Source organism: Pavona decussata, unplaced genomic scaffold (genome assembly GCF_977016875.1).
Source record: "Pavona decussata unplaced genomic scaffold, jaPavDecu1.1 SCAFFOLD_207, whole genome shotgun sequence".
Taxonomy (NCBI): domain Eukaryota; kingdom Metazoa; phylum Cnidaria; class Anthozoa; order Scleractinia; family Agariciidae; genus Pavona; species Pavona decussata.
Window position 1 is genome coordinate 2,722,284 of NW_028145612.1, and position 25,119 is coordinate 2,747,402.

The 25,119-nt window shown below is 39.3% G+C and overlaps 1 protein-coding gene across 1 annotated transcript; it reads left to right on the forward strand.

Moving 5' to 3' along the window:
- Positions 1-24,696, forward strand: LOC146460903 (xaa-Pro aminopeptidase 1-like). Its single transcript, XM_085087815.1, has 26 exons — positions 1-158; positions 374-444; positions 2,535-2,645; positions 3,073-3,136; positions 3,785-3,889; positions 4,154-4,194; positions 5,001-5,052; positions 5,761-5,783; positions 7,036-7,156; positions 7,864-7,959; positions 8,657-8,738; positions 9,972-10,110; positions 11,046-11,090; positions 12,605-12,691; positions 13,828-13,878; positions 15,023-15,087; positions 15,168-15,245; positions 15,424-15,495; positions 17,104-17,164; positions 19,270-19,339; positions 19,714-19,818; positions 20,347-20,421; positions 21,463-21,539; positions 21,635-21,682; positions 22,282-22,332; positions 23,142-24,696. Exons 1-26 carry the CDS (start codon positions 65-67, stop codon positions 23,346-23,348), a joined length of 2,091 nt encoding a protein of 696 aa, XP_084943941.1. The 5' UTR covers positions 1-64; the 3' UTR covers positions 23,349-24,696.
- Positions 24,697-25,119: the final 423 nt, after the last annotated feature.

Below are 25,119 nucleotides of genomic sequence, written 5' to 3' on the forward strand. Positions count from 1 at the left end.
CTGTTACTCTTGGTAACAAACCTCGCTGTCAAGAATTACTAACTTTCTCAGATTACATTAGCATATGACAACAGCTCTGCCCTGTTTGGTTTGCAAACGGAAAAGCTTCAGCTTGTGCAGCCATTTCGCAGCCATGAACCTTAGCGTCTTGTTTTTCGGTGAGTAGCTAAACATTTAAGGGAGTTCCTTAAAACAGTTAGACCTCATATTTTGTTTTGTTCCTGTTATGAATGATACTCGAAAATGTTGTTGGAGTGTACATACGGCTCATGATGTCTGTATTTTCGCGTGATTTCTAGCTCTTTTTAACGCATCAGCAATTGTAGCTAATTGTCGTTGTTTTCTTTGCCTTTTCCTCTTTCTTTGTGCGCAGTGATTATGTCCTGCACTTTGCATGTGCACGGCAAAGTACTGGAAGCTGCTGCTAGGACCCGAAGAGAAGCGGTGAGTCTATTCAATTAGAAGGGTGTGGGGATGGTAAATTGAGACAGTAAGAGCGAGATTAGCATCAGTTCTTGTCTGCATGCCCGAGACTTTATTTAGCTGCCCACATTATACAAATTTTGCAGTGCGAAGAAAGCGACGCGGCTTCGCGGCAAAGTGTAGTCAATGAGAACAGTAAAACTGGATGAATATTTTGCCAGCAGCGGATTGTTTCGAAAGACCTTTCGCGATCGCCGCCCTCCAATTTAGACAACAGACCGTCTATCCGTCTCTCAGTAGGACTGTAGCTTTGTCTATCACTTGCGAGGAGTCCATAAGCCTGCGATGTGCTTTTGGTTCTTCCCTGTACAGAGACGAGTAAATGCGTATTAAGCTATGCTTTTGAACCAGCTCGGAGATGAAAAAACAGGACTGGTAATCCTGTAGTAGGCGTCTCAGCGTGCTTTGCCTTCTCCAGTATTTAGACATGAAACGAGAGAGTTATGGATTAAAATTCAAATCACTAGTGCCTTCAGTTTATCCGGTCGTACATCTTTAAACGAACCATTTTATTGGGATGGCCTAATTTTGAAACCCATAAATGGATGGACTACGGACTGCGGACTTCAGTACGGCACGGTCTATAAAACGCGAATTAGAATAAAATTTAATCTCGTACACATATATTTTGTCTTCGGAGAAAACGTCTGGTAAAATGGGTCACGTTCATCCATCTGATTGACCAATAAAAATGGCACGTGCGCACGAGTTTTCAGATCTTTGCTTTGCACGCGATCAGACAAATCTATCTCGACACTTCTATCCCTCTGTGAAAGTTGTTTCTCATATCGGCAACGTTTCATTAAACTGGGACAAGTTCTTATTAACATGCAATTTCTTTCTTTTGTAGTTTTGTGCAAACTTTTGCTTGGCAATGTGACGCGTACAACTAACTTGTTCGTGCGCACTTTGTCCACAGTGTCAACAAAACTTTAGCGGCGTCTTTGTTCTTTCCCAGAAACTTGAAATCATCGATTCTTTTCTGACAGCTATTTCCAGATGAAACAAGAACGATAACGTAGCAAAGTAAAAGGTCAATAAGAGGCACAACAAAACAAACAACAGAAGACAGTACATGAGAGAGCTATTGTTTTTTCCATTGTTATCTTAAAGATTTTCATATAAATGGAATAACACACACGCCGCAGGCCCAAAATTTCGCAGCTTTTACGATGTCTGTAAAATGTATGATCTCATTTCTAGGGCGATATGTAAACTTTGAAAACTTCGTGTTGCGCCTAATTTAGACAGCAAGTGTGAACGTCGCCTCGCGCGAGGCCCGCGTGACGCGCGATAGCTGAGGAAGAGGCAGAAGTAATATTTCTCAAACTCATTAATAATTCAAAAGCCAAAGACAAAGGAAATCATGCACCGTGACGTGTTTGGATATCTGATGATAAACTCCTCGTTTTTGCATCCTTCAAAATCAGTTTTTTTTGAGAGGTTATATCAAGCACTTGTCACAGTGTTTCATCACAATATAAAAAACCTCGAAGTTCGTCAAAAACACTCCGCTGGCTTCTTGGAGAAATAGACCTTTCTCACTCGGCGGCCATGTTGAGTCTCAGGAGAATAAAAAGCTTTTTCGCACTGAATTCGCGTGTGGGCGAAGCTAGCCGTGCAAAAGCAAAGCTTTTTATTGTCCTGAGACTTAACATGGCCGCTGAGTGAGAAAGGTCTATTCAAGGCTAAAGTTGGCAACATTTTATGATAATTAGGAACACATATCCAAAACCACGGTCACATCATCGATTCTCTTTATGAATTATTAATGAGTTTGAGAAGCCATAATTAGCAACAAAAAAAAAAAAAATAGTGACCTCGTGTCTCTGTCTTTTATTCCATTATAGTCTTTTTCTTTCGGTGTCTTCAGTTACAAATCTAAAACGGCCCATATTGTTCGGCTTAGAATTGCTTTTGGCCTTTAGAGAGTAAAATGGACCTTTTCGCCCGTTTAACGTTGAGATCCAACGTCAAAAGAGAAACTAATTAAAGAGAAAGAAGAAGCTTGCCACTGAGTTGTGTGACATTTACTCTTTGTTTGATTTCAGAGTCCATCCTTACCTAAAGTGAATACAACTGAGCGTCTGAAGAACCTGAGACAATTGATGATTTCAGAAGGAATCAAGGCTTACATCATTCCATCCGTAGATCAACACATGGTATAATATATTACTATACATAGTTAAGAATCTTATCACTCTTAGTGATTCTGCACTTTACGAAAAAGTTTTTTCTGCGGCAACTTTGTATCACGGTTTGATATCTTTTACGCTTTTTCCGTTTGGGTCGGAACAGGGGTGGGGATGCCGCTAAGGGTATCTGACCTACTAAAGGTTAAATCGCCCCAGATTTTGGAGGAAATTGAAACGAAAAGCTGACTGATTTTGGGCGAACAACTACCTCAAAGTTTCTTAACCCTCTCTTGACAGGGCGGATCCGCCCTTCACCGACTCCAAAACTCCGAGACCATTTTAATATGACTATTAATAGTACGTCCAAGGATGTTTCCTTTGTTATTTTTTTTTCTTCGTAAAGCAACTCGTTACTAACAACACAGTGAATTTTGTTTTCTCCCATCTGACTTAGAGTGAATATGTGGCTCCTCATTTCCAACGCCGTGAGTACATATCCGGATTTACAGGATCTAATGGCAAGTACTCTGTTTATTGAACTTCATAATTATGATTTATTTTTTAGGCAACGCTGCTAATCAATGAGGGCAGTTTGGCCGCCAAGTACAGTAAACACAAAACCACTTGAAAACAGTACCGTTCTCGATGAATTCATGCGTCCGGTTAAAGGGCGAGCAAACTTTCGCGGAAACAGAATTGCCCTTAAATATGCGGTGCGATTTGCCTCTGTTGTATTACTGACCCTGGCCCTGGTACAATTCTCATGACGAGTTACAGGGGTTATGCTTGTTAGTTGACGTCTTGACAGCAAGTCTCACCAGCAAGTCGTAAAAAGATGGGTCCTCTAGACTGCGTGAACTCTAGTATGAGGCAACCAAGTGATTTGAAGCTTTAAACTGTTAAAGGGCCAGTTTTCACTAACAACATACAGTATGATAATTGCAAGCACAGGGACAGCTGAGGGGATGGGATTTTTTTTTCTCTCCGTGGTTGCTTTTACTTTTCGTATTCTTGCTTGATATAACCGCCACATGATCGTGGGTGCGTAGCAAGGGTGAAGCTGTCCAGTTTACTTGAGTTTATGTATGAATTTTTTGATTTATTTATGAATATTTTTATTTATTTATTTATTTATTTATTTATTTATTTATTTTCTTCACGTGTAGGTGACGCTGTTGTAACCTTGAACAAAGCTGGCATGTGGACAGATGGTCGGTACTTTCTACAGGCCTCAATGCAGATGGATAATAACTGGAAGTTGATGAAGGATGGTAATATGCCTTTTCTACCTATCAAGTTCGAAAAATGTGCCCATAAGTATAGTTACTTATTTTTTATCAGATCGCTTGGTTAGAGACATGCGGCAGTGTTGTTTTGATCCCCCCCCCCCCCCTCTGCCCCCACCCCCCATCGCGCAGTGTTTGTCTTGATAGAAAAGATTGCGACAATGTCGTATGGTACAGGATAAGCCAACCTTAACGGTAAAAGGGGTTGCTAAAGACACAGAGAATAAACTATCTCTATTTCTTTTTTAGGCGAGCCTGGCACTCCAACACAAACGGAATGGCTGGGACAGGTAAAGTAAATAGCTCGTACGTCTTTAGTATGTATTTAAACGCGTAAATAATTGCGCACCAGAGTATCTGAGTCATCTGCTCTGTGTTAGGAACAGCCAAAACAAAATGAACTTGAGAGGCATCAATAAGCTCAAATCTCCCTAGGTCTTTCGTAACGCCGTGCGCTGCATAAATGATTTCTTTTTCATGTGATTAATATAAGAATTGTTTGTTTCTCGGCATATTAGCGTTATTCTTGTCTAGCAGTCAGTTGCGAGAGTAGATAGTTAGCAAAGAAACTATTTATCTAGTGGATGATGCTACGGCGACATAGCATTTGCCAGTTACTATAAAGCTTGTTAGGTCAAAGTCAGCGGTAACTGAAAAATGTGAAAGATGCTCAACTTAAAAACTCGGACTGCTGCTAGGAGTTAATCCTTTGAGCGCGTGTCGAGTGGTCAAATGCACTACCGAGAGCGTCAATTACGGATACTACTAAGTGAAAGACCCAAGGAACCAGGCTGAGTTGAATTTTCTTATTTCGTTTAAAAAAGCCAGCTTTTCATGATATGTCAGGCAGTGATACATTATCATGTTAATACGCTTTGGGCAATAAACCAGTCATGTTAACAAAAACCTGTATTTTCTTGTAATTGTAAATTGATAGTCGGCATCTATATTTCCACCGGCTCGACCTTCTTTTTATAATTAAGAAAAGACAAAGCTGCTCATTCGGTTACAGTTTTACATCCAGTTATTTCTGAAGGCCCTTAGTGCTGCTAGGGTATCGGTACTTTACTAATCTTATCGTCTAATTCATCACTAGGAACTCTCCTCAGGACAAAACGTTGGAGTGGATACGCAGCTTATGTCGATCGGTAAGTCAGGCTCAGTTGTAGCCAGATCAAACTTTACCGAGGCAAATCGAGAAATAATAATAGATTACAGACGTGTGCTTTCTTTTTTTATTTTATAACAAATCAAAGCTTGATTACATGTTGTTTAAGGCTAATAAACCGCCGCGGGTTTATCTGCGCGATAATTAGGTTCCATCACATGGGCCAATTTACACGTGACAATTTCTCGGCCGATTTCTTTTCTGTTGGTGTAACACCGGGTTTAAGTCGGTCTGATTCAAAAAATCTGTGGCATTGTCACAAAGGTTTATAAATATGGCCGATTTTTTTCCACTTTCTCATTTTCTTTGCCCAATTGGTCCAAATCGGTACGTGTAAAGAAGCCGTTAGTGAACTAATCCACTGACCACCGCCCGAGATATGAAAGTTAAAACGTACAAACCTTGATTCTCAACGACACAAAAGGCTTTATCCTCTGTGATATTTGTACAAGAAAATGAGCCCAAGGCTGTGACACAAGAATTACTATAAATTTATTAATTTACAAATTCGAATATTTTTTGTTAAACAAGGCGAGTTTACCCTTACACAATAGCAAACCCTGTTTTGCGGATCTATCTAGACTGGTGGATCGATCCTAAACACGCTGACTTTCCGAATGTGTACACGTTGCTTTATTTTTGACTGCGCTCCAAGTTTTAACAAACTTTATTTTTGTAACCATTGCAGACAAGTACGAGAGTATGAAAAAGGTAAGCAATATTCACCCCTCGCAAAATCACTCCTTTTTACAAACAGTTCTCAGCTTTTTGACTTTCAAGTTGTCGTTCATATTCCTTGTTAAGAAAACAAAATGAGGTATGATATATACGAAAATGAACACATGCGTACAGTTGAACCTCCGGTAAGCGGACCACCAAAATGCCAAACCTGGGTGGCTACAGTCACGAAAGGTAAAAACAAAGGCGTCTAATTTTGAGTCAATAGCCTGGGACAGGTTCAGTGGCATTTAGTAAAGGCAATTCAATCATTTTCATCTTTAACGGCTGAGCCAAACAATTCCCAGTATAATTGCCGAACCTGAAGCAGTTTATGGCTTATGATGTTCCTAATGATGTTCCTAATACGTCTTACGAGTCAGATTTCATAGCTAGCCTTTTCCCTTGTTTCTGTGCGTGCTCTTTGCCAGTCTTCTGTACCCACTGTTTCCCTAGCCTGCTTCTCTTTACCCAAAGTTCCTATTTATCTAATGTTCCTCTTCTGTTCCTTTCTCCCCCTGTATTCCTTAGCGTACCACTCTATCCAAAGTTGCTGTCCTCCTTTAGCCTATGGTTCACCTGTTCTAAAGTTGATGTGTGCCAGTTTTAATTAAAAGATCGTGACAGTCGAGATATCTGTCGATATTTTGTATAGTACTCAATACGATCGATAACACGAAATGTCGAATAGTTGTGATATAGACATTTAAAACAGGCTTCCCTTTTTAAGCCATTATACTTAGTAATTTAACACTGTTGTCTGTTCCACTAGAAATATTAATCTGTCATTGGGAATACCGAACTTATGGGTAAATCTTGTGTTGTTTGTGAGACATTTTCCTGTGTATCGAAGTCATTGTTTGAAGTCTTTGCTCCACCAGATTTGTCCACAGAACCCTCAAAAGCCAATTTCAAGTGTAAAGTCAAACTTAAACAAATAGTTTGACCCAAATTAGTTTGTGAGGCATCGTTAATTCAGTTGGAGGATGTCGTGAAATCGTGTCATGCGCCAAGTGGTCGCTTATGGGAGGTTTAAAACAATGGAATATTTCCAACCACCAGACCAAAAAATGGTCCCGCTCACTTAGATAGTTTCCAGATATAGTATTAAAATGAAAATAGTAATTTGACAGGGAAAATTTGGTTGGTCGCGTACGAGAGGTGGTTGCACTGAAAGGTTCGACTGTAACTACTCTTTTCCCTGTGTATCAATCAGACTGTTAAAGGTTTGTGACTATTTCCCCAGGCACTCCAAGTTAAAGGTATAACGTTGAAGGCGGTATCTAAAAACTTGGTTGACGAAGTATGGACAGATAGACCAGCGCTAAGCAACGCTACAATATTCCCGCTGGAACTTGAATTCACAGGTTGGTGAAAACACAACAAATAGTTTTCTGCTCGGCCGTGCGTCTGTAGCTGTATACGCTTGTATTTTTTAAAAGCAAAGTTTACAAAGTTCATGTTTTATCTACTATCTTACCTACATTTCAAGTTTCTCTTGTTATCAGGGATTCTTCTTGCACAATATTCCTCCTCTCTCCTCCGCAGAGGCCTATTTCGAGCTCGAGTGGAGACAAATAAGGACTGGAGAGAGTGAAATGAATAACGATGAGCAAGGGCGTCCCTCGCGCCCCCTTTTACTCAATTTCCGTTTGTCTTCCCATTTCCCATTCGCTTCTTTTTTTATGAAGGAGGTTCTGCGGCCAGAGGAGAGGGGTATTCCTTGATATTTTATGTTTAGGAAATGTGAAAATACAAGGTTGTGGTACATAAAAGAACAAACCAGAATTGGTTATTTCATTCCGTTGTTGTCAGAGTACAGCTTAGAGACATACCAAGGTACATAACGCGGGCAGAATGGCATTCCACTGTTCCTTCTCGTCTTTGCTGCGTTATACAAACTGCTGATTCATCAGTAATTAATGCTCATCCTCATCCTCTTTAAAAGTCCTTAAAAAATCGCTTCTTTGCAAAAAAGCTCTTTTAGTTATCAAACTTGACCCCGATTTTCTAACGCTTTTAGATATATTTACTATTATTAAACTGTTTATTTTATTTTTATATTTCTGTCTAGGAAAAAGCTGGGGAGACAAAATAAGAGATCTCCGAGTTGAAATGTCTTCTAACAAAGCCACCGCCGTCATTGTGTACAAGCTTGACGAAGTAGCTTGTAAGTGAATCCCAAATTGAAGGTTTCTGCCTATCGTGCCCATCCGAAAGTGTTTTTGCATGAATCTGGATACAAATAATCTGGATGAAAATCACATATGTGCGTCTCTTTAAACAGCACGAGATGAGTTTTAAAAATGCTGGGATACGAGACAAGTTGAGGGGAGTGGGGTTGAGGGGGAGGGGGTAGGATTGGGGGAAGTAAACCGGGGCAGATGGAGGCTGTAGTATTACCCTAACTGCTCATGCTTTGAGAATGGTAGATACTAAACTATAAATTTTAAAACGGCCCTCTATTTAACTTTAATAAAGTTGTTTAAACGTCTGCTCTGAAACAACAAGGGCATTTTTAAATACTGGTTGGAAGAAAGCAGGCCTGCAAACCGCCAGAGAGGATTATAGTATTATACCCGATAAAGTTATTGGCATAAAATAGGAAAAATGAGCCTTTTATAGGTAGAGGGGGTAGAATTTGTCACCTTGGAATCCCGGAACATACCGCCATTGCAGTTAACGTTACCGTGAATTTGCACGCACAACAAGAAGAACGTTGGGTTTGAGGCTGGTGGTAGCTTGCCCTTGTTCACTGAATGTTTAAAAAAATATAACAATTAAGGTACGATTATGCTTCACATAAAGCAATAAACCTGTGTTTGTTTTCACGAAAAAAAAATAATTGTTTATTTTCACGACTTTAGGGCTTTTGAACTTAAGAGGAGCTGATGTGCCTTCAAACCCGTTCTTTTTTGCATTCGTCATTGTTACTGAAACTGCGGTCAAGTAAGTATGCCATTTCACTCCCTCATTAATGTTTTGAACATTTCTGGGGCCTCGACCTACTTATATGATATAACTTTGGCTAGTTGATGACACACAATGAAGGTGCGGAACTGGTGTGTTTTGGTACACTATTCTCTAAACTTGCCCCACTCGGCCACATCCCACAAGCCTCACATTTTTCATTGCTTGCTATATATCGTTGTGTGGGTTCCCAGGGACCAGGTGTCTGTCATGTTATGTTTATAAAGCTAACAGGACCGAAACAACTGAGACTGGGCACATCATTTAGTTTGGTAATATATGGCAATGCCCGCTACCGGCTTGCTATAGTACCTTGTTTAGTGACTATAGTCTACCAAAACAACTGAATTTAAATACAGTCTTAGCTGAAATAGCGACATATCGCCAAGACATGGAATTTAGATGTGAAGGAAGATCCGAATCAGACGAATTGGCCGCGTTTTATGCGTTCTTTGTCCATCACTCGATCTATTTATCCATTTGTACATAAACCATGAATATGCAGCAAACAGGGGGGTATTCTATTGTTCGTCAACAAAACTGAACCATTTTATTAACGTTTCCATCGATATAAATTAATATGCTATTTGGCCATTTTAAATAACAGTATAAATAGATGGCATTGCCCCTTTAAAGGAGGTTCCATATGAGACGTATTGCCATTGCTCGTCAGGAGACGGTTCGCAGAAATACCTGAAATTAATTTTTTTTAAAGTGAACAAGCTTTTTAGGAGAACTATGAAGCCACGTTTTGGAAGGACTCAGGAACACTTTTATAGTAGGGCAGCTGTTGACACCATGCTCTTCATGTTGTAAAAGTTTTTCTCAGTAATTACCTTCAGTGTAAACCCCTACTGAATTGCCGCGAGACGCCTGGATAGAATTGAATTTTTGGACTTGTAAGGTGATATCTTTTCGTCTAAGAATTTCTGTAGTTACAAAGGTATCATTGGTCGTCGATTTTGATACAAATAGAGCATTCGGTAACAAGAAAAACCAACGGAATGACTGAGGGTGGAGGGGCATGTAATTGACTAAAGCGTATTTAGGGAGGTGAATTTAGGGAGGAGGAGGGGGGGGTGGGGGAGGGGGTGTAGGAGCGAAAAAAGTGGGAGAGAAGAAGGGTTGTACTGGAGCTGCCCCACTTGTCTCTTTCCCTCACCCCTAAAACTACACTTATATTTTGCATCGTTTCGTTTCTTTTTTGGTCAGGGTGTACGTCGATGATAAAAAGTTAAATGATGCAGCAACGCAGCATTTGAGTACAGCCACAGTTCTCCCGTACAACATCTCTACATTTATTAGCGGCATTATGGCTGAAGGAAATGCCAAAAGTGATGCATTGCTTTGGGTAAATGTTGCTTTTCTGCTCAATCCGCAAATTGCATATATACCTCTTACCAACCGAGTTCGAGGTCCGTACTTTCAGTTACGGACCAAGCTTCCCGCTTGGGCCATAAATCAACGAGAAAAAACGAGGATCCGTAACTTACAGTACGGACCGAGAAAACGAGGTTAGTAAGATATTTATTATATCTCTGAGGTTAATCGGGCGCGCGGGAAAGGAAAGTTGTTGAAGTTTAGTGGGCCGTACAGTGAAAATAGGGCCCGCAAAATCTACCAATCACACCGAGCGTAATAACAGGGATATAATTAAACATGCATATTATCCTTTATGTTATGTTATGTTTTGTTATTCTCCTCAAGCCCGTTGTTGTTTAGCAATGAGTTTATGAGCTGTATACGTAGATTGCGTCTGATAGTTGACTTAGGTGGAGCCCGTGTCAGCTATAACGCATAATAATGAAGAATAAATAGATTATCCGTTTAAAAATAAATACGAAATACTATTGTTCTAAAATGAAAAGTTTTACCTCAGCTTACAAAAAAGTCTACAATGCGGGAGTCGAATGCCTTTTCACGATTCACTGTCTATCACAAAATATTCTTTAAAGCAGGAATCGGATAAGGGCATTCCTGAAGAATGATAAAAGTCTACAGAAACATGGAAAATGAGTTCTGTACCTAGAAGGTCTGGATACTAATAGACATTAGAGAGATACGCAAACGGTACAAATGAGCACGTGACCAGGTTTATCAGGCTTACGTTTGCCGCTCGCTATTTCAGTTTTTCAGTGAAGAGAGTAAAGTTAAGAAGTTTTGCGTTAGCATCAAAGGCCAAAATTATTTCTGACTATTCTCAACGATACTCATTTTTTTTTTCATGAAAACATCGTAGGCCATTTTCTAAATCTCTCTGTTGTTATTGACTGTTTATGTCAACAGTTGAGCCCGTATGCTAGTTACGCTATGAAAGAAGCAGTTCCCCAGGTACGTACCAATTAAAGTTCTAACGCATTTAACAGTTCAACAGCGATAGTTAGTTGTTATTAGTACAACTATTCAGGTGATTGTACATATGCCCTTACACTCAGAAGTCGTATGTAACCGGCTTAGCTATAATCACTACGCGCGAGATGACGGGGGCATAAGATTTTGAAAATGACGGAATCGTGATTTGGGGCGTCTTTAGGAAAAACTAAATGGTATGATCAAAAGTTCAATTGCGCCTCCTAGTGTTCTTAAAGCATGTACAATTCCTGTTAGTTAATCTACGTTTGCTGTTGTTCAATGCCGCCTGGTTTTAACACTTGTGAGGTATAAACACAAGCAAAAGCATAAGAAAGATTGTTTGTGTGAACTGGCGTGAGACACATTGCTTTTGATTTTCATTGCCGTGTTTCTTTATTGCATTTGAAAATATGTTTGAGTAAACCTCTGACGTTCTCTTGAGGTTTTGATAGAAGCTGAGGGAGGGACCAAGGGGGTTTTCCATTTTGTCACAACTTGTCGGCCAAAAATATTGGTTTGTACAGTCGAAATACATGAATTGCGCTATTCTCGGGCTATTTGAAGTTATAGCTCCACAAAATCTTCAAAATGGCGCCTCCTGCCCCATTTTGAAGTAATTCTAAGGCCTTTCTTTCAAATTCCTGACTAATCTACTTGGGCAGTTACGACAACTAAAATGCGCGCTATTGCGCGCTGTTTTAACATCATGAGGTTATTCTCATGCCATCAAGTGACGGCATCGTCAGTCTCACTTCACAGTTGCTGACAGTCTCAAAGTGTAAGTGAAATAAAATAAAAATAAGTAAATAAATAAAATCGGTGCAATTAACTCGAAACGAAATCTGTGTTAAATAAGAATCTTGGCAAGTGATTATATTAGTTTATTATAGCCATTTCTGCCAGCACATGTCGAATAAACAGTATAATGTACAACACATTGGCTAACAGTTCTATACGTGCAGGTTCTATTACAAACCATTACCCTGGAGTTAGTTTTCTCGTGTTTTCATTGGACAAAACACGTCACGAGGTATAAAATTGGATGGCAGCAATAAAAATATCACCATCCTCTTTTTTTTCGGTCCCAAAAGAAAAAAATTCAAAGATAGAAGTGACAGTTTTTTTAGTGCTTTTTGCATTTATGTACCTGCACCCTACCGTGACCATCACTTTCTGTTTTGTCTTTTCTGCCATGAAGAGCGCATGTTTCTGGGTTATAAAATAAATGAACCCCTTCTAGCTTGCTCAAAAATATCGGTCTTAGTTTCCCTCGAAGCCTTGCTTCTCAGCCAGACGTTGATTTCTTAGACTATCTCTAACTTTCGAGCAATATCACCCTATATTCCAGCAACCTGGTGGGGTCACTTTTACTACTTAAGTCACTGTATCTGTATATACATTTCATTCCCAAAATATGGTTAGTGCTGTAAACTTTCTTAAAACTAAAAACGTTTTTATGATATTAAGCTTATCGTTGATTTTTCTGATATTAGGGCAAGCTGTTGTCAAAGGACTCCCCAATTGCACTGCCTAAATCTATTAAAAATTCCGTAGAGATCGAAGGAATGAAAAGAGCTCATGTAAGTATAAACTATAATTGATTGAGTAATTAACAATCAGTCACTCAGTTAATTATTTATTTAATTAATATGTTCATGAAAAATGATCCTGAGGAGACGTTTTCGTTTGCTCGATGTCTTCTTACGCAGAAAGGCGTACTCTACAGACGAGTGGGCACCTACTATACTTTGCGTCGCAATCTCTAGCACCTAACACGTCATTCACGGGGAAGCTGTAATATTTCTTCTCTTAGCTGGCTCAGGATAGAAAACAGGTTGGGCTTCTGCTTATTCAAAGGGCCCCCGTTTGAGGCCGAGGAAATTCGAATTAAAACTTGTAATCAGTATGTCCAGTGCCAGTACGTCTTGATAGAAACTAGAAGTTGACACATTATGCCGGCATAATTTCGAGCATTAAGATAGGTGGAGCATTGAGCATAATGTCGGCATGATAGTGCTACTTTTGCAACGTATTAATGTTCAACGCGGTTTTTGTCAATATTTATTACTATAGCCTTGTTCCCAGCGCATCCTCAAGCAGCCCTTTAATTTGCTATCAAAATTGTGTTTGTTTGTTTGTGGGGGAGGGGGAGGGGATGGGGATAACGAACATAATAGCAACAAGTCGACCATAATTTGGAGCATAATACTTCAGTTTCGTAGATTATGCAAGCACGGTCTAAATAGCAAGCTATTTCGAGCACATTGCGTGCAATATGTGACTTTCATCATGTCCTTAGTGTTTTTGGAGATGCGGTGATGTTGTGGTTAGCGCCTTGGACCTTGGTCGACCTTCGATCGGACCGATGAGATGGTTGGTGGTTTGAGGCTAATCTCAATTACTGGGTTGTTTCCTTGGACGAGAAACTTTGCTCCACATTGTCGTTCTGCACCCAACTATATGAAAGGGTACCCATCCAAGGGGGGAGGTACAATACTCCTAGTTACTTCATGCTACAGAAACCGGGTTAAGCTCCCTCCATGTAGGCCACTTAGGCTTGAGTGCGCTTTACATTTACCAAATTGTCCCTAGCATATTATTACGCATAAAAACTCCCGTTTGTTATAGAAAAATGGCGTAGTATCGCAAACTTCAATACCGCGTCCATTTTTACGCCGTGTATCGAGGATTAATGGCTACTTTTCTGCATCTTCAGCTTAAAGACAGCACGGCTATGGTGGAGTTTTTCTTCTGGCTCAAGAATGAGGTATGTGTTCGACATCAATAGTTATGAATAGCTTGTTGCCTCTTATACACTGAGGTTTGAACTCTCCCCTGACCTGACGTGGAACACTGGCGCACTTTCAAAAGGGAGTTTGAATCTGTAGTCGAATCGAACTTGCAACCAGTAAACGCTATGGAAATGTACAAATCTGATAAAAAGAATATGCATGCTATGGGCTGTTTTAATCCAAGCTGTAGTTACCATTGTGAGATTGTTTCAGCAAAGTCCAAGTTTAAATAACAGAAAGGAAAATAGCATCTTCTCTTCTGGTTAAAAAGTTCTAATCTAATGAATCTATAAATCTGAAATGGTCCTCATTAATCGAACTTAGTCCAAGTATTACACTAAGCAGACTTAGTGGACCTGCCTAGCGATACTGAAAGGTCGCCTGAAATTCTATTAGCGTGAAAGGAAAATAATAACCTACCCAGTCCAGTCTGGTGAAGATTACTTTTACTGAAAAGAAGGGGATTGGTCACATGCATTTTGGCAAATGCAGACTTGCCAAAGAAATCTCGCTAATGTTTACAGGCAGCCTTGAATTTCTAATATAGCAAAAATGCCTTTAGCGGCATTACAAATTTGTAATGTGTCCCTTTAGTTCGATTTAGCGTGAGAATGGCCCGTTGAGCCTGAAGGCAAGCTTAGCTTTGGTAAGGAAGGAAGCTGCTAAATTACGTCCTCCCTTTTCTTTCAATTTGCAAGATTTTTTGCCGCCGTATTTTATACAGTAAGACCACACGACACCTGCAAACCAGTTATAAATAACTTACGCAAGGTCAACTTTCGCGTGAAATGGGACCGAATTATTAAGTTTGAATCAGTTCCTTGGAGTTTTCCGACTATGTTCAGAGAATAGAGTCCCGAATGAAACTTTTGCTCTTTTTTTTTTTTTTTTTTTCATGTTTACTTCTTTCTTTCTTTCTTTCTTTCTTTCTTTCTTTCTTTCTTTCTTTCTTTCTTTCTTTCTTTCTTTCTTTCTTTCTTTCTTTCTTTCTTGGCATTGGCTTTTTTTTCCTTCTTCCTTTCTTTCATTCATTCATTTCTTCATTCATTATTTTATTTTATTTTTTTCATTCTTCCTTTCTTTTCGTTCTCTCCGTTTTTCTTCGTTTCCACTTTAAAGGTTCCAAAAGGGAGTAAAGACCTCACAGAATTATTGTCAGTGAAGAAACTAGAGGAGTTTAAAAGGTACGTTAACTCATTTCCATAGTACAGGAAATCTTTCGATGAATTGAATTTTCACTACTTTGTGTCTTCTTGTTTTTCAGCAATCAAGAAGGTTACATGGGGCATAGTTTCAACACCATTGCAGGGTTTGGTCCCAATGGAGCGATTATCCATTACAGGTGAAAAAATAAATGTTTGCAACGTTTGCTTGCAAGTAGACTTTAAGACTCCGTTTTTCGTGGGAGTCCGTCATCGTAACTTCGTCGCTCGCTTCGCTACACCGCAAAAGAAGGCGACTTGCAGCAAGTCATAAGTTGCAATCTGTTTTCTGTCTTTCAATTGGTTGTCTACATACAGGCCAGAAGAACACACCAATTTGCAGATCACCGACAAAAGCACTTTTCTTGTCGACAGTGGCTCCCAGTTCAAGTAAGGAGTTCCTATGTTGTTATTTTTTAGGACTATTCCGGAATGCGAATACTTGCAGTGATCAGTATTTGTGTTCTTTTAGGAGCTTACATGTGTAGCGTCTGTGGGTTCAGGCTTTTACCATTGTTTGGACAAATCGCAAAAACATATTGCCCGCGAAAGTTTTTTTTCCACAACAATTTTCTCCCGAATAAAAGATTTGTTCCGCCGTAGAAGTTTCTAGTTGTGATACAAAAAATTCTTGGCGTACTCTTATCTAATTGATCCTCTCAAAACAAGATTATTGAAGTCAAAGGAGACTACTAACAACGTTATGAAAAAGAGCTAGTGCGGTTTCCGTAAGTTTGCAGCTTTTACGCTGCAGACTAAAATCTTGAATCGCTGACATTTGAATACAGAAATCAATCATGTGTCTCCTAAATTCTTAGTTCCTAATGCGTTTTAGCAACTGTATACTGATCTGGCTTGGTATCTTACAAATTAATTCCCCCTACACCAATCTACTAGTGCAGTACTGCGTCTTCGGAATGACTGGGCTGTCACTCTTTCCTGACATTCTGCTCCAGATGACCGGATGCACAGAGCAGATAGTTCATCCAGAGTACACAAAATTGCTTCTTGGGGCGAACTTGGGTTGGGTGGGGTAGGGTTGCTGTGAGAGATTATAAGTCCGCTTAGATTTGTCTTCCTTTACCAATTCAAAGGTTCCCTTATATTCTAATTGGAATTTTGAGATTTAAACGCTGTTTACGATTATATCAGTTGAACGTATTATTTCGTACTTCCTTCGCTAGTGTATTATGTATGAATCAAGTATCGATATATCAATACTAAGAAATGGCTACGCCACTCTACCAGTCCCTATAAATATGGTAGGCGAATTTTTGGTTTCATGAATTGATAGAGTAATTTGGCCACCATACTAAAGAGATTCCAGTGTTGACGTTTGAAGTGTTAGCCCTTCGTCAGAGGGACCAAATTCGCTCTGACGAAGGGCTAACGCTTAAAACGTCAACACTTCGCGAATCTCTTTATGGTGGCCATGTTATTATCGTACATGTAACTCTGTTGACAAAACCAAACATTCCACTCCCCATAGACGCACCACCACAATTTCCTTTAGAAACTAACCCAGTTTTGGAATAAATGTGATGGAACATTTTTTCTAACCTGCAAATAGGTACTTAGCTCTGAATGTAGACTCAGTGGCGGTCAATTTTACTCATAAACCCCTTTAGTCACTTGGTAATCTTAAATATTAGTGACTTCTGATAAAACCTTTGTTGGGATAGGCTGCCACAGTTCTCTTATGCAGGTAACAGCTTTTACTAGAATTATGGTGAACCTCGTGCTACGTACACAGAGATAAGAGAATTATGTAAAAAAAAACCCTTCGAATTTAATAGATGTTACCATTTCTTCTTCTTCTTCTTCTTCTTCTTCTTCTTCTTCTTCTTCTTCTTCTTCTTCTTCTTCTTCTTCTTCTTCTTCTTTTTCTTCTTCTTCTTCTTCTTCTTCTTCTTCTTCTTCTTCTTCTTCTTCTTCTTCTTCTTCTTCTTCTTCTTCTTCTTCTTCTTCTTCTTCTTCCCTCTTTTTTCACCTTCACAGAGACGGGACGACAGATACAACTCGCACAGTGCATTTTGGGATGCCCACAAAAGAACAGAAGGTAACTCTTACAATTATTTCCCATAATATCAAAATACGTTAGAAACCACTCCCGCAAATAGGTTCTTTTTTTACAAATGTATGGTTTTATCAACAGAGTTGATAACTAAATGGAAATAGATTCGAGTGCTGACGTTTCGAGCATTAGCCTTGAAACTCTGTTGATAAAACCATACATTTGTTTCCACTCCCCACCGACACAACACCACAGTTTCTTTAGAAACTAACCCTTTTATCCACTTTTTTATATTTATTATTATTATTATTATTATTATTATTATTATTATTATTATTATTATTATTATTATTATTATTATTATTATTATTATTATTATAGAAATAACCAAAAATAAAACTAGTTTTTCTCAAGACTTTCCTCCATACTCGATCTGCCGGGCCAATCTTGAACGTTTGCTGGGAGAAATTCTCTGCAGAAATCCTCGGTAGCAAAATTTGGATGTACAGGAATATGAGTGGTTTGGATGATACCATTACACAGTTTTAATTGTCATGCCCGAGAAAAAGCGCTTATTGTAAATGGTCTTTTTGGTCGTTCTCGAGATGTAAAATCAGCAAGTTCTAATAATACTTAGTATAATTACTCAGGTGATTATAGAGATTCTGTTGATGTGATTGGTCGAGGATTGCGTCATATCCTGCTATAATCACCTCGCGCGAGGTGATTATAGCGGGAGCACTAACTTTCAAAATGGCCGTTTAGCTATTTGTTGACATTTCTGAAAAAGAAGTAGATAGGATGAAAGAAAATGCAATTCCGAAAGGCACTAAAGATGCAGCTAAGTCCAAGGTGATACTTTTCGAAGGCAAGAGATGAAAATTTTGCTAATTGTAATAAAAAAGAACCCTTGTAAATTGCATGTTGTCGATCTCGATGACTTAAAATGAAGACAACAAATTAAGTTAAATTCGAGCACGATTTTCTTTATTAACAGAATGATTTCACAAACAAAACGAGTTAATGACAATTTGAAAGCATGGAAGTAAACAAGATGAATAAATGTCTCTGTAAGTTTTACGTTTCAGTGACGAGAAAAGAAAACAGTTTTTATAATCTGAAAACTAGTTTGTTGTCAGTTCGAGCGACTCTCGACCACCATCTAAAGTCACTATCTCACAACAAAATATTTTCGTCTGCAACAACCGTGTACTTGTTTAGTGAGGCCAACAAATGACTTAATTCCTACCTGAAGCAGCTTGTCTCCGAGGGCAATGTATGAACGTCCGTTAACCGGCGAAGCCATCATGTCAACAAGAAATTGTGCAATAAAATGCTATCGCTAACACTTGTGATCCCGGCTCGAATTTTACACCAAACAGCCTGGTTTATCTCCATCTATTTTGGTAAACGGGTCGGAGAAACCCAACATTCATTCACAGAAGTCCCCCGTGCTTCGTCTCAATGAAGCGGCAATTAAAGAATACTTACCTTCTGCTTGAGGCCGTGTGCAGTTTATCGATTGCGCATGTGATTTCGATTGAGCATGTGATCGGCAGACTACGCGTCTCTGCTCATTGACGCGTGACGATTTGAAACAAACAAACAAAATCGACATTTTTCGGACAGTACTTGTTTTTCTCTGATAATCACCTGAGTAATTATACTAAAACAATTATTCCACGCATGTTCCTTGGATATCAGACGACTGTAGCGAACTCGGTGCTACCCGCGTCGTTGGCTATTCACGCGCGCTTGGGGAATAATTGTTAATTATATGGTCATACGATACCTAGGGTATTAAGAACATCCGTGGTCGACTCAAGTGTCAGTCGTGCTTTATGACGATATGAAGCATGCTTTAGACCACCTTTTTATGCCCTTACTGCTTCTGGGGGTGGGTGGGGGGTTGATAATTATTGGTTGTTGTCTAACCAGCCCCAAAGGAGCTGCTCTGGCCAACTATAACATATACAGACGGCGCAATCAGAGCCAATCGGAATGCGAGCTTGATTTACCAGCAAATCAAATAAACTTCTTATTCACGTAAATGAGGAAATCGGTTAATAGCACTGATGACTGCGATGATGTGATTTTGCCTTCGTCCAATAAAGTTCTTCTCCGTTTTTGTTTTTGTCTGTTTGTTTCAGGATGCCTATACGCGTGTTTTAAAGGGTCAGATTGACTTAGCAATGACTGTGTTTCCAAACACTACTCAAGGTATTGTGAATCAGTTATAAAGGCAATTACCGTGAACGTTGGCAATGTATACTTTAATACTAAAATCAATAACTTTCAAGTTTCAAAGAGGGGTGTTCTGGTGGAGATGTCCTTGCGCATTCGTCTGATTGCGTATTGACTTTTTGAAAAATCTCGTGACGTCTTTGTGTTATTTTGAAAAAGCTCTTACATCTTTGTTCATTAATTTTATTTCGATGTCTCTGTACCATCTTTATAAAAAAGCATATACTCAGAAAAGTTTTAGTCAACAAAAAATCTTAACAGAAAATAGAAAAAAAAAATCCCCTTCGACTGGTACTGAAACCAAGACGTTGTTCAACTTGTTTTACTGATCTATTCTCCGTTCGTCATAGGTCGTTTCTTAGATCCCATTGCACGCAAAGAACTGTGGAGAAACGGACTGGACTACAGGCATGGGACGGGCCACGGCATTGGCATGTTTCTGAGCGTACACGAAGGTGAGCTGGTTAAGCGGTCTGCATACCTGGGATTACGTTCTGGTTATTTAACGAGACTTTTAGCTCAGGTTATTGAACACATGAAGTAAAGTTGTTGAAGTTGTTGTCGTTGGGGAAGCCCTTTCCTTGGTTCAGCTATTTCCGCGATGGCTGGACTAAGGAAATTAGTTCAGATCAAAGTGTGGAACCATCCCCCATCACTGGCAAAATGATGTGTTTCTGTATAAGATTTTTCTCAGCACAAGACCATGCATTCAAACTTTAGGTAAAATAAGTCTGATCAAACTAGTGATTGCTCCTCCGAAGCAACACCAATATGGAGTGTAAAATTGCTGCTTAAGTATTGTCCGGCAGGATTGCTAAGGAGGGTGGCTTACGCAAACCACGCGCAATTTTGTAAGTAAAGTACCCGCTTAAGCTTGGTTTTCACTGGTGACGCAAGGATAAGAATATAGCGTAGCAGTGCTACTAAACGTCAATGTTCTTGTTAAGTGTAACTGGTAGGAACTTTGAATGTATTTTTTTAAGGACCACAGAGGATAAATCATGGATGTCCAAAGCCATGGGAAAGGCCAATTGTGCCTGGGATGTTTCAATCTGATGGTAAGCTCATCACATTTCCAAGGTCTTTGAAGGCATCAAACACCTGCAAACACGCGTATATGTCGAAAGGTCAAACTTTCCATAGAATGGACGACGTATGATTGCAGTGCACTTGCCAGCTGGTTACTTCGATAGTGCATTGAGTAATAAACTCGACTATTTACCAGGGAGATCTGCATTTGATTCCTACCCGGGACAACAGTTATTGATTCACTGGTTCCAAAGTCAAAAGTGTTATTTTCTGCATTCAAGTAATTTCGGGACTTTAGACTGTAAAAAAAAAACCAAACAACAACAACAACAACAAAAACAGTCAAACAGTTGGAGATGAGTTTATGAGGTTAACCAAACCGAAAACGTCTGTGCTATGAGCCCCACCATCTTGAAGCAATTAAAGACAGCGACTGTAAGACAGTTTGCAGTCGATTGTCAGTGCTATGTACAGCTTGGATTCGAACGTTTCGACTCGTTCAAAGATGAAAGAAATAACGCCATAAAGTAGGTTCGCAGCGTGAACCATTCAGTTCTCTATTGATATCTCTATAACAAAAAACAAACAAACAAACAAACTTGGTATGGCTAAAGAAAAGAAATACAGCTGATAGTGTAGTACACAACAAGAAAAACAAAAGAGATCACGTAGAAGTAGACACTCCTGCCATTCTGACCCTTGATGCTGGTAAGTTTACTGAACGAAATATAATATTGACACGAGTCACATACTTTCGAGAGAGTGTCTCAATGTTCATGTTCGTGTTTTTGAAAAAGGCTTTCTAGACCAAGCAAAGTTGTTAAGATCCCATTTGTTTCTTAATTTCGACACGAAATTTCTAATCAGTACTTTGGGAACAGAGCGTTTAGGAGTCACATTAGAATTATAAGATACCGAGCTTTATTGAAAACCATTCCACCTAAATGCAAGAATATATCGTAGACACCAACCCACCCCCCCCCCCCCCCTCCTCCCCCCCACTCTCCCACCCCAAACCACAAAACATAATGTGAATATACTCTAATGTCTTTAATCTTGGTCAATTTCAGAACCGGGTTATTACGAAGATGGCAACTTTGGCATCAGACTGGAAACTATAATTTTGGCAGTCCCTGCGGAAACTGAGGTCAGAATAATTTTTTTTTTTTTGGTCTGTCTTAATATATTATCAGTTGATGAAGCCTGCCAGAGACTAACTTTTGATTTCATTTTATTCATTAGAAAACCTTTAATGACGTCCAATACGTGACATTTGAATCAGTGTCCTTTGTAAGTACAACAGTTGAAGGACTAGGGGCATTAGGGAGATTGAGTTTTAGGTTGAGTTTTTGTTTTTGTCAAAAATTAAATACAACGAAATTCCGGGAAAATAATGGGCCTGACTTTCTCTAATGAGTTTTCGTAGGTCACGTGCTAAAAACGAGCTACCATCCAAACAACATATATAAAGAAATCTAAATGTCGAATTTAAGTTTTTTTTTTCCCCTTTATTTTCTTTGGGTTGCCTTCATTTTTGGTATGTAGCCTGTAACAGTTCATTCAAGAAACTTACGCATACTTTTCTCCTGAAATTTTGTCTGCACTTTCGATAAAACTTTAAATTTGGTATAAGTCCTTTTGTCACCAGCTCCTTGCATTCGAAAACCGTTGGAAACGTATTACCTCAGCCAAATACGTTTTGCTCGGAACGAGATATCTTTGTACATTGCTTTTGGCCTGTTGTTCTGCGTCTTGTTGGCCTAGAAGGCAATGTTCCTACAGAATCTAGAGACTACAAAGCTGAAGCATGCACAATAAAGATGCTCTATAATCGTTAATGTCATGATTGATTGATTGATTGATTGATTGATTGATTGATTGATTGACAGGTGCCTTACTGGAAAAGTCTGATCAACCTAGAAATCATGACTAATGAAGAGGTATGTACAACACTTCGCAGCTCCTTTCCATTAAGTAGCCAGGCTACCAAACGCTCTATTTGACCCTATCTAGACCAAGCTTCCGATTTCTGAAAATACAGCCTGTCAAAAATTGTGATAACTTCAATTTCAGTGAACCGTGATCTGCAATGCCCAAAAACCAGTATGAGAGGTCCTGTCGCAATTCTAATCTCCTTATCTATTGGATCCTACCACGAGGGCGATGCAAACAAACAAACCAATAAACTAAAATAAAAGGAGATAGAAATACACTGCTGTTTAATTTTACGTTGATCATCCTACCTCAAAGTTAAAAATTCTTTGTCCGTTTTCTTACCTGTTGAGTGATCATTATGACTGAAACAAATCCCACTAAATGGGAAATTTCCTTCAGTATTTCAAACCGCAATTGTCAACATTCGTTACACAAACTCTCCACTCATGTGATATGACCAACTTAGATGACTGGATGAGTTGATATATTTGGTTTTGCCCAAACTGTTCTAAACAAGTGGCTTCTTAAAAACATGTATAACTTCGTAGACATGTATAACTTGGTGGGAAGTGGCGGTGGGTTAACTCCTGTCTCCTTTGAGAGGCGAGATTGCAACCCACACTTCCGGTAACTAATCCCTTCGATTGGTTTAATAAGATAAGCTAGGGAACATGTAAGGTAGTTTCCACGAGAAGCTATCATGATGTAGGCCTATTTTATCATTAGAGAATTAGAAATAAGAGAAACAAACGAGCATAATAATATTACCGCTTGGCGATTTGTTTCCAAATTGCCCTACTTATTTTGATCACAGATTGACTGGCTGAACAAATACCACAAGGAATGCCGCGAAAAGATTGGCAAGATGTTGAAAGATCAGGGGAAGAACGACGTGAATGATTGGCTGGTAGAGATCACTGAACCAGTTGGCAAGGTGGTGGTTAAAGCTGGAGGTCTTTCCCTTACAGCATCGGCTGTTACAATCCTGCTGGCAGCCATAACCATGGCGTTCCTCAAGTAAGACAGACACAGTTGAGCAACAATCCCTGCTTTAGTTGAAACGGATAGAGATGGCCATTTTCACGCAGATTGTTAATCAAACATTATAGCATTATAGCATAATCACTTAGAGTTGATTCTGTCCGATTAAGTAACCAAGGAACATACTCTCAGTTTTATTCGCCGTTTTTTATTTCCGTTCCTGTGTTTGGCTGTCCTAAAGTTCAGTGCTACTTTGGGATAATTGCCCGCTACGCTTTGCGACGTTGTTGAAAGTATCTACCTTCAAAAGGTATGTAACGTACAGGCTTTGTGTTGCTAGCGGCGTAGCACCACGTCTGAAGTCGTTCCTTTCAAAATAAATTTGAAAGCAAAGATTTAGTTGTCTCAGCAACATTACCTCAGTGTTTACGTTACGAACATTCTGTGGTTTTTACTATTAACCATAGAAATCAGTTTATTTCCCGGAGGGAGGGGAGACTCCGCCCGAAGGGAGCATCTTTCTAAGGCTAGAGGTATATAAAAGGGTATGGATTTCACGAGTTGTTTGTATACAAAACAGCAGGTAAAGAGTAAATAATGCCATTGTTTGGTAAACATTTGTTTTGGTAAGGCTTGATGTAAACTGGCGATGTCCAATGCTATAGAAAAGGAGTGCAGTGTTCTACTGTAGGTGTGTGAAAGGGCTACCATTTTCTATGGAAGGTATATGCAAGGGTTACCTTTACTGTCAAAGGATTAAGAAAATGCCAGATCTCCAGTTGTGATTCTCGTTCAAAGTACGATAATTCCGAGCCGACCTTATTCCTTTCGGAGCGATCCGAGGGAAACCAACTTAAAGGGGAAATATCACGGGGATTTTTGACCTTTTGTGGTGAAAATGGTGCGACAACACCCTCACCTAGTCCCAAAATATTTCTAGTACGTCAACAAAAAGGAGTCAACTCATGAGCTGCTCTAGTAAATTTTTGGAAACAAAAACGCGATAACTTGAAAACAGTTAACCTAACTTTTTTTAAGTTGCAGTCCTTTCTAACCCAGTCCATCTGTGGCCAGAGAAACTCATCGATAGTCTTAGTACACTGGGGTGACAATCTACAACAAATTTTAGCAATGCTTGACGTTACTGTTCATAAAAAAAGTTTCTGAGTTTTTGATCTAACACCAAATTCCCATGATACTTGCCTTTAAGATGCATCAATAAAAACAAAATAAAACAAGATTTTTTCAGATCTGGTTAATGCTGCTTCCTTAAACCCATTTTAGTTCGCTGTTTCATTTAAAACAATATTCAGTAAAGTTTGTAGTGGATAATTTTAGCGCGTGTAATGTGTAGGGCCTTCTCGTAAATAAATAGCAAACAACTAAAATCTTGCTGTTGTGGTTGTTTTACTTGCACGTCTCATGTGAAAATGCTCTTAAACACCCCGTTGACTTCGGGTTTTGCTGGAACTATTACTCTAACATTGGATATTATTAGCTGTTATAAAATAGTCGAAGAAATGCGCTTCCTATGATTGGTTGAATCGAGTTCATTATTTAACAAATAGATTTCATTTTTCCGTTCGTCTGTACACTGATAACGCACAGATGTCGTCAAAACGTGGTGAGAACAAAGAAGTAGGTAGCGAGTAACGTCACTGCTGTTCCTACCACGTTTTGACGTCCTCTGTGTGTTATCAGAGTACAGACCCACAGCAAAATGGAATCTATTTGTTTTATACAGTACCCGAAATATTTCGTGAGCGAACATCATATTGACTAATCCGAGTAAAAAGGCTCCAAGCAAATTT

Excerpts from the sequence above, each read along its gene's own strand:
- LOC146460903 (XM_085087815.1), top strand. The coding sequence starts at position 65 with ATGACAACAGCTCTGCCCTGTTTGGTTTGCAAACGGAAAAGCTTCAGC. Across the intron at positions 5,053-5,760 it reads TACGCAGCTTATGTCGATCG|ACAAGTACGAGAGTATGAAA; the intron begins GTAAGTCAGGCT and ends TAACCATTGCAG. Across the intron at positions 11,091-12,604 it reads TGAAAGAAGCAGTTCCCCAG|GGCAAGCTGTTGTCAAAGGA; the intron begins GTACGTACCAAT and ends TTCTGATATTAG.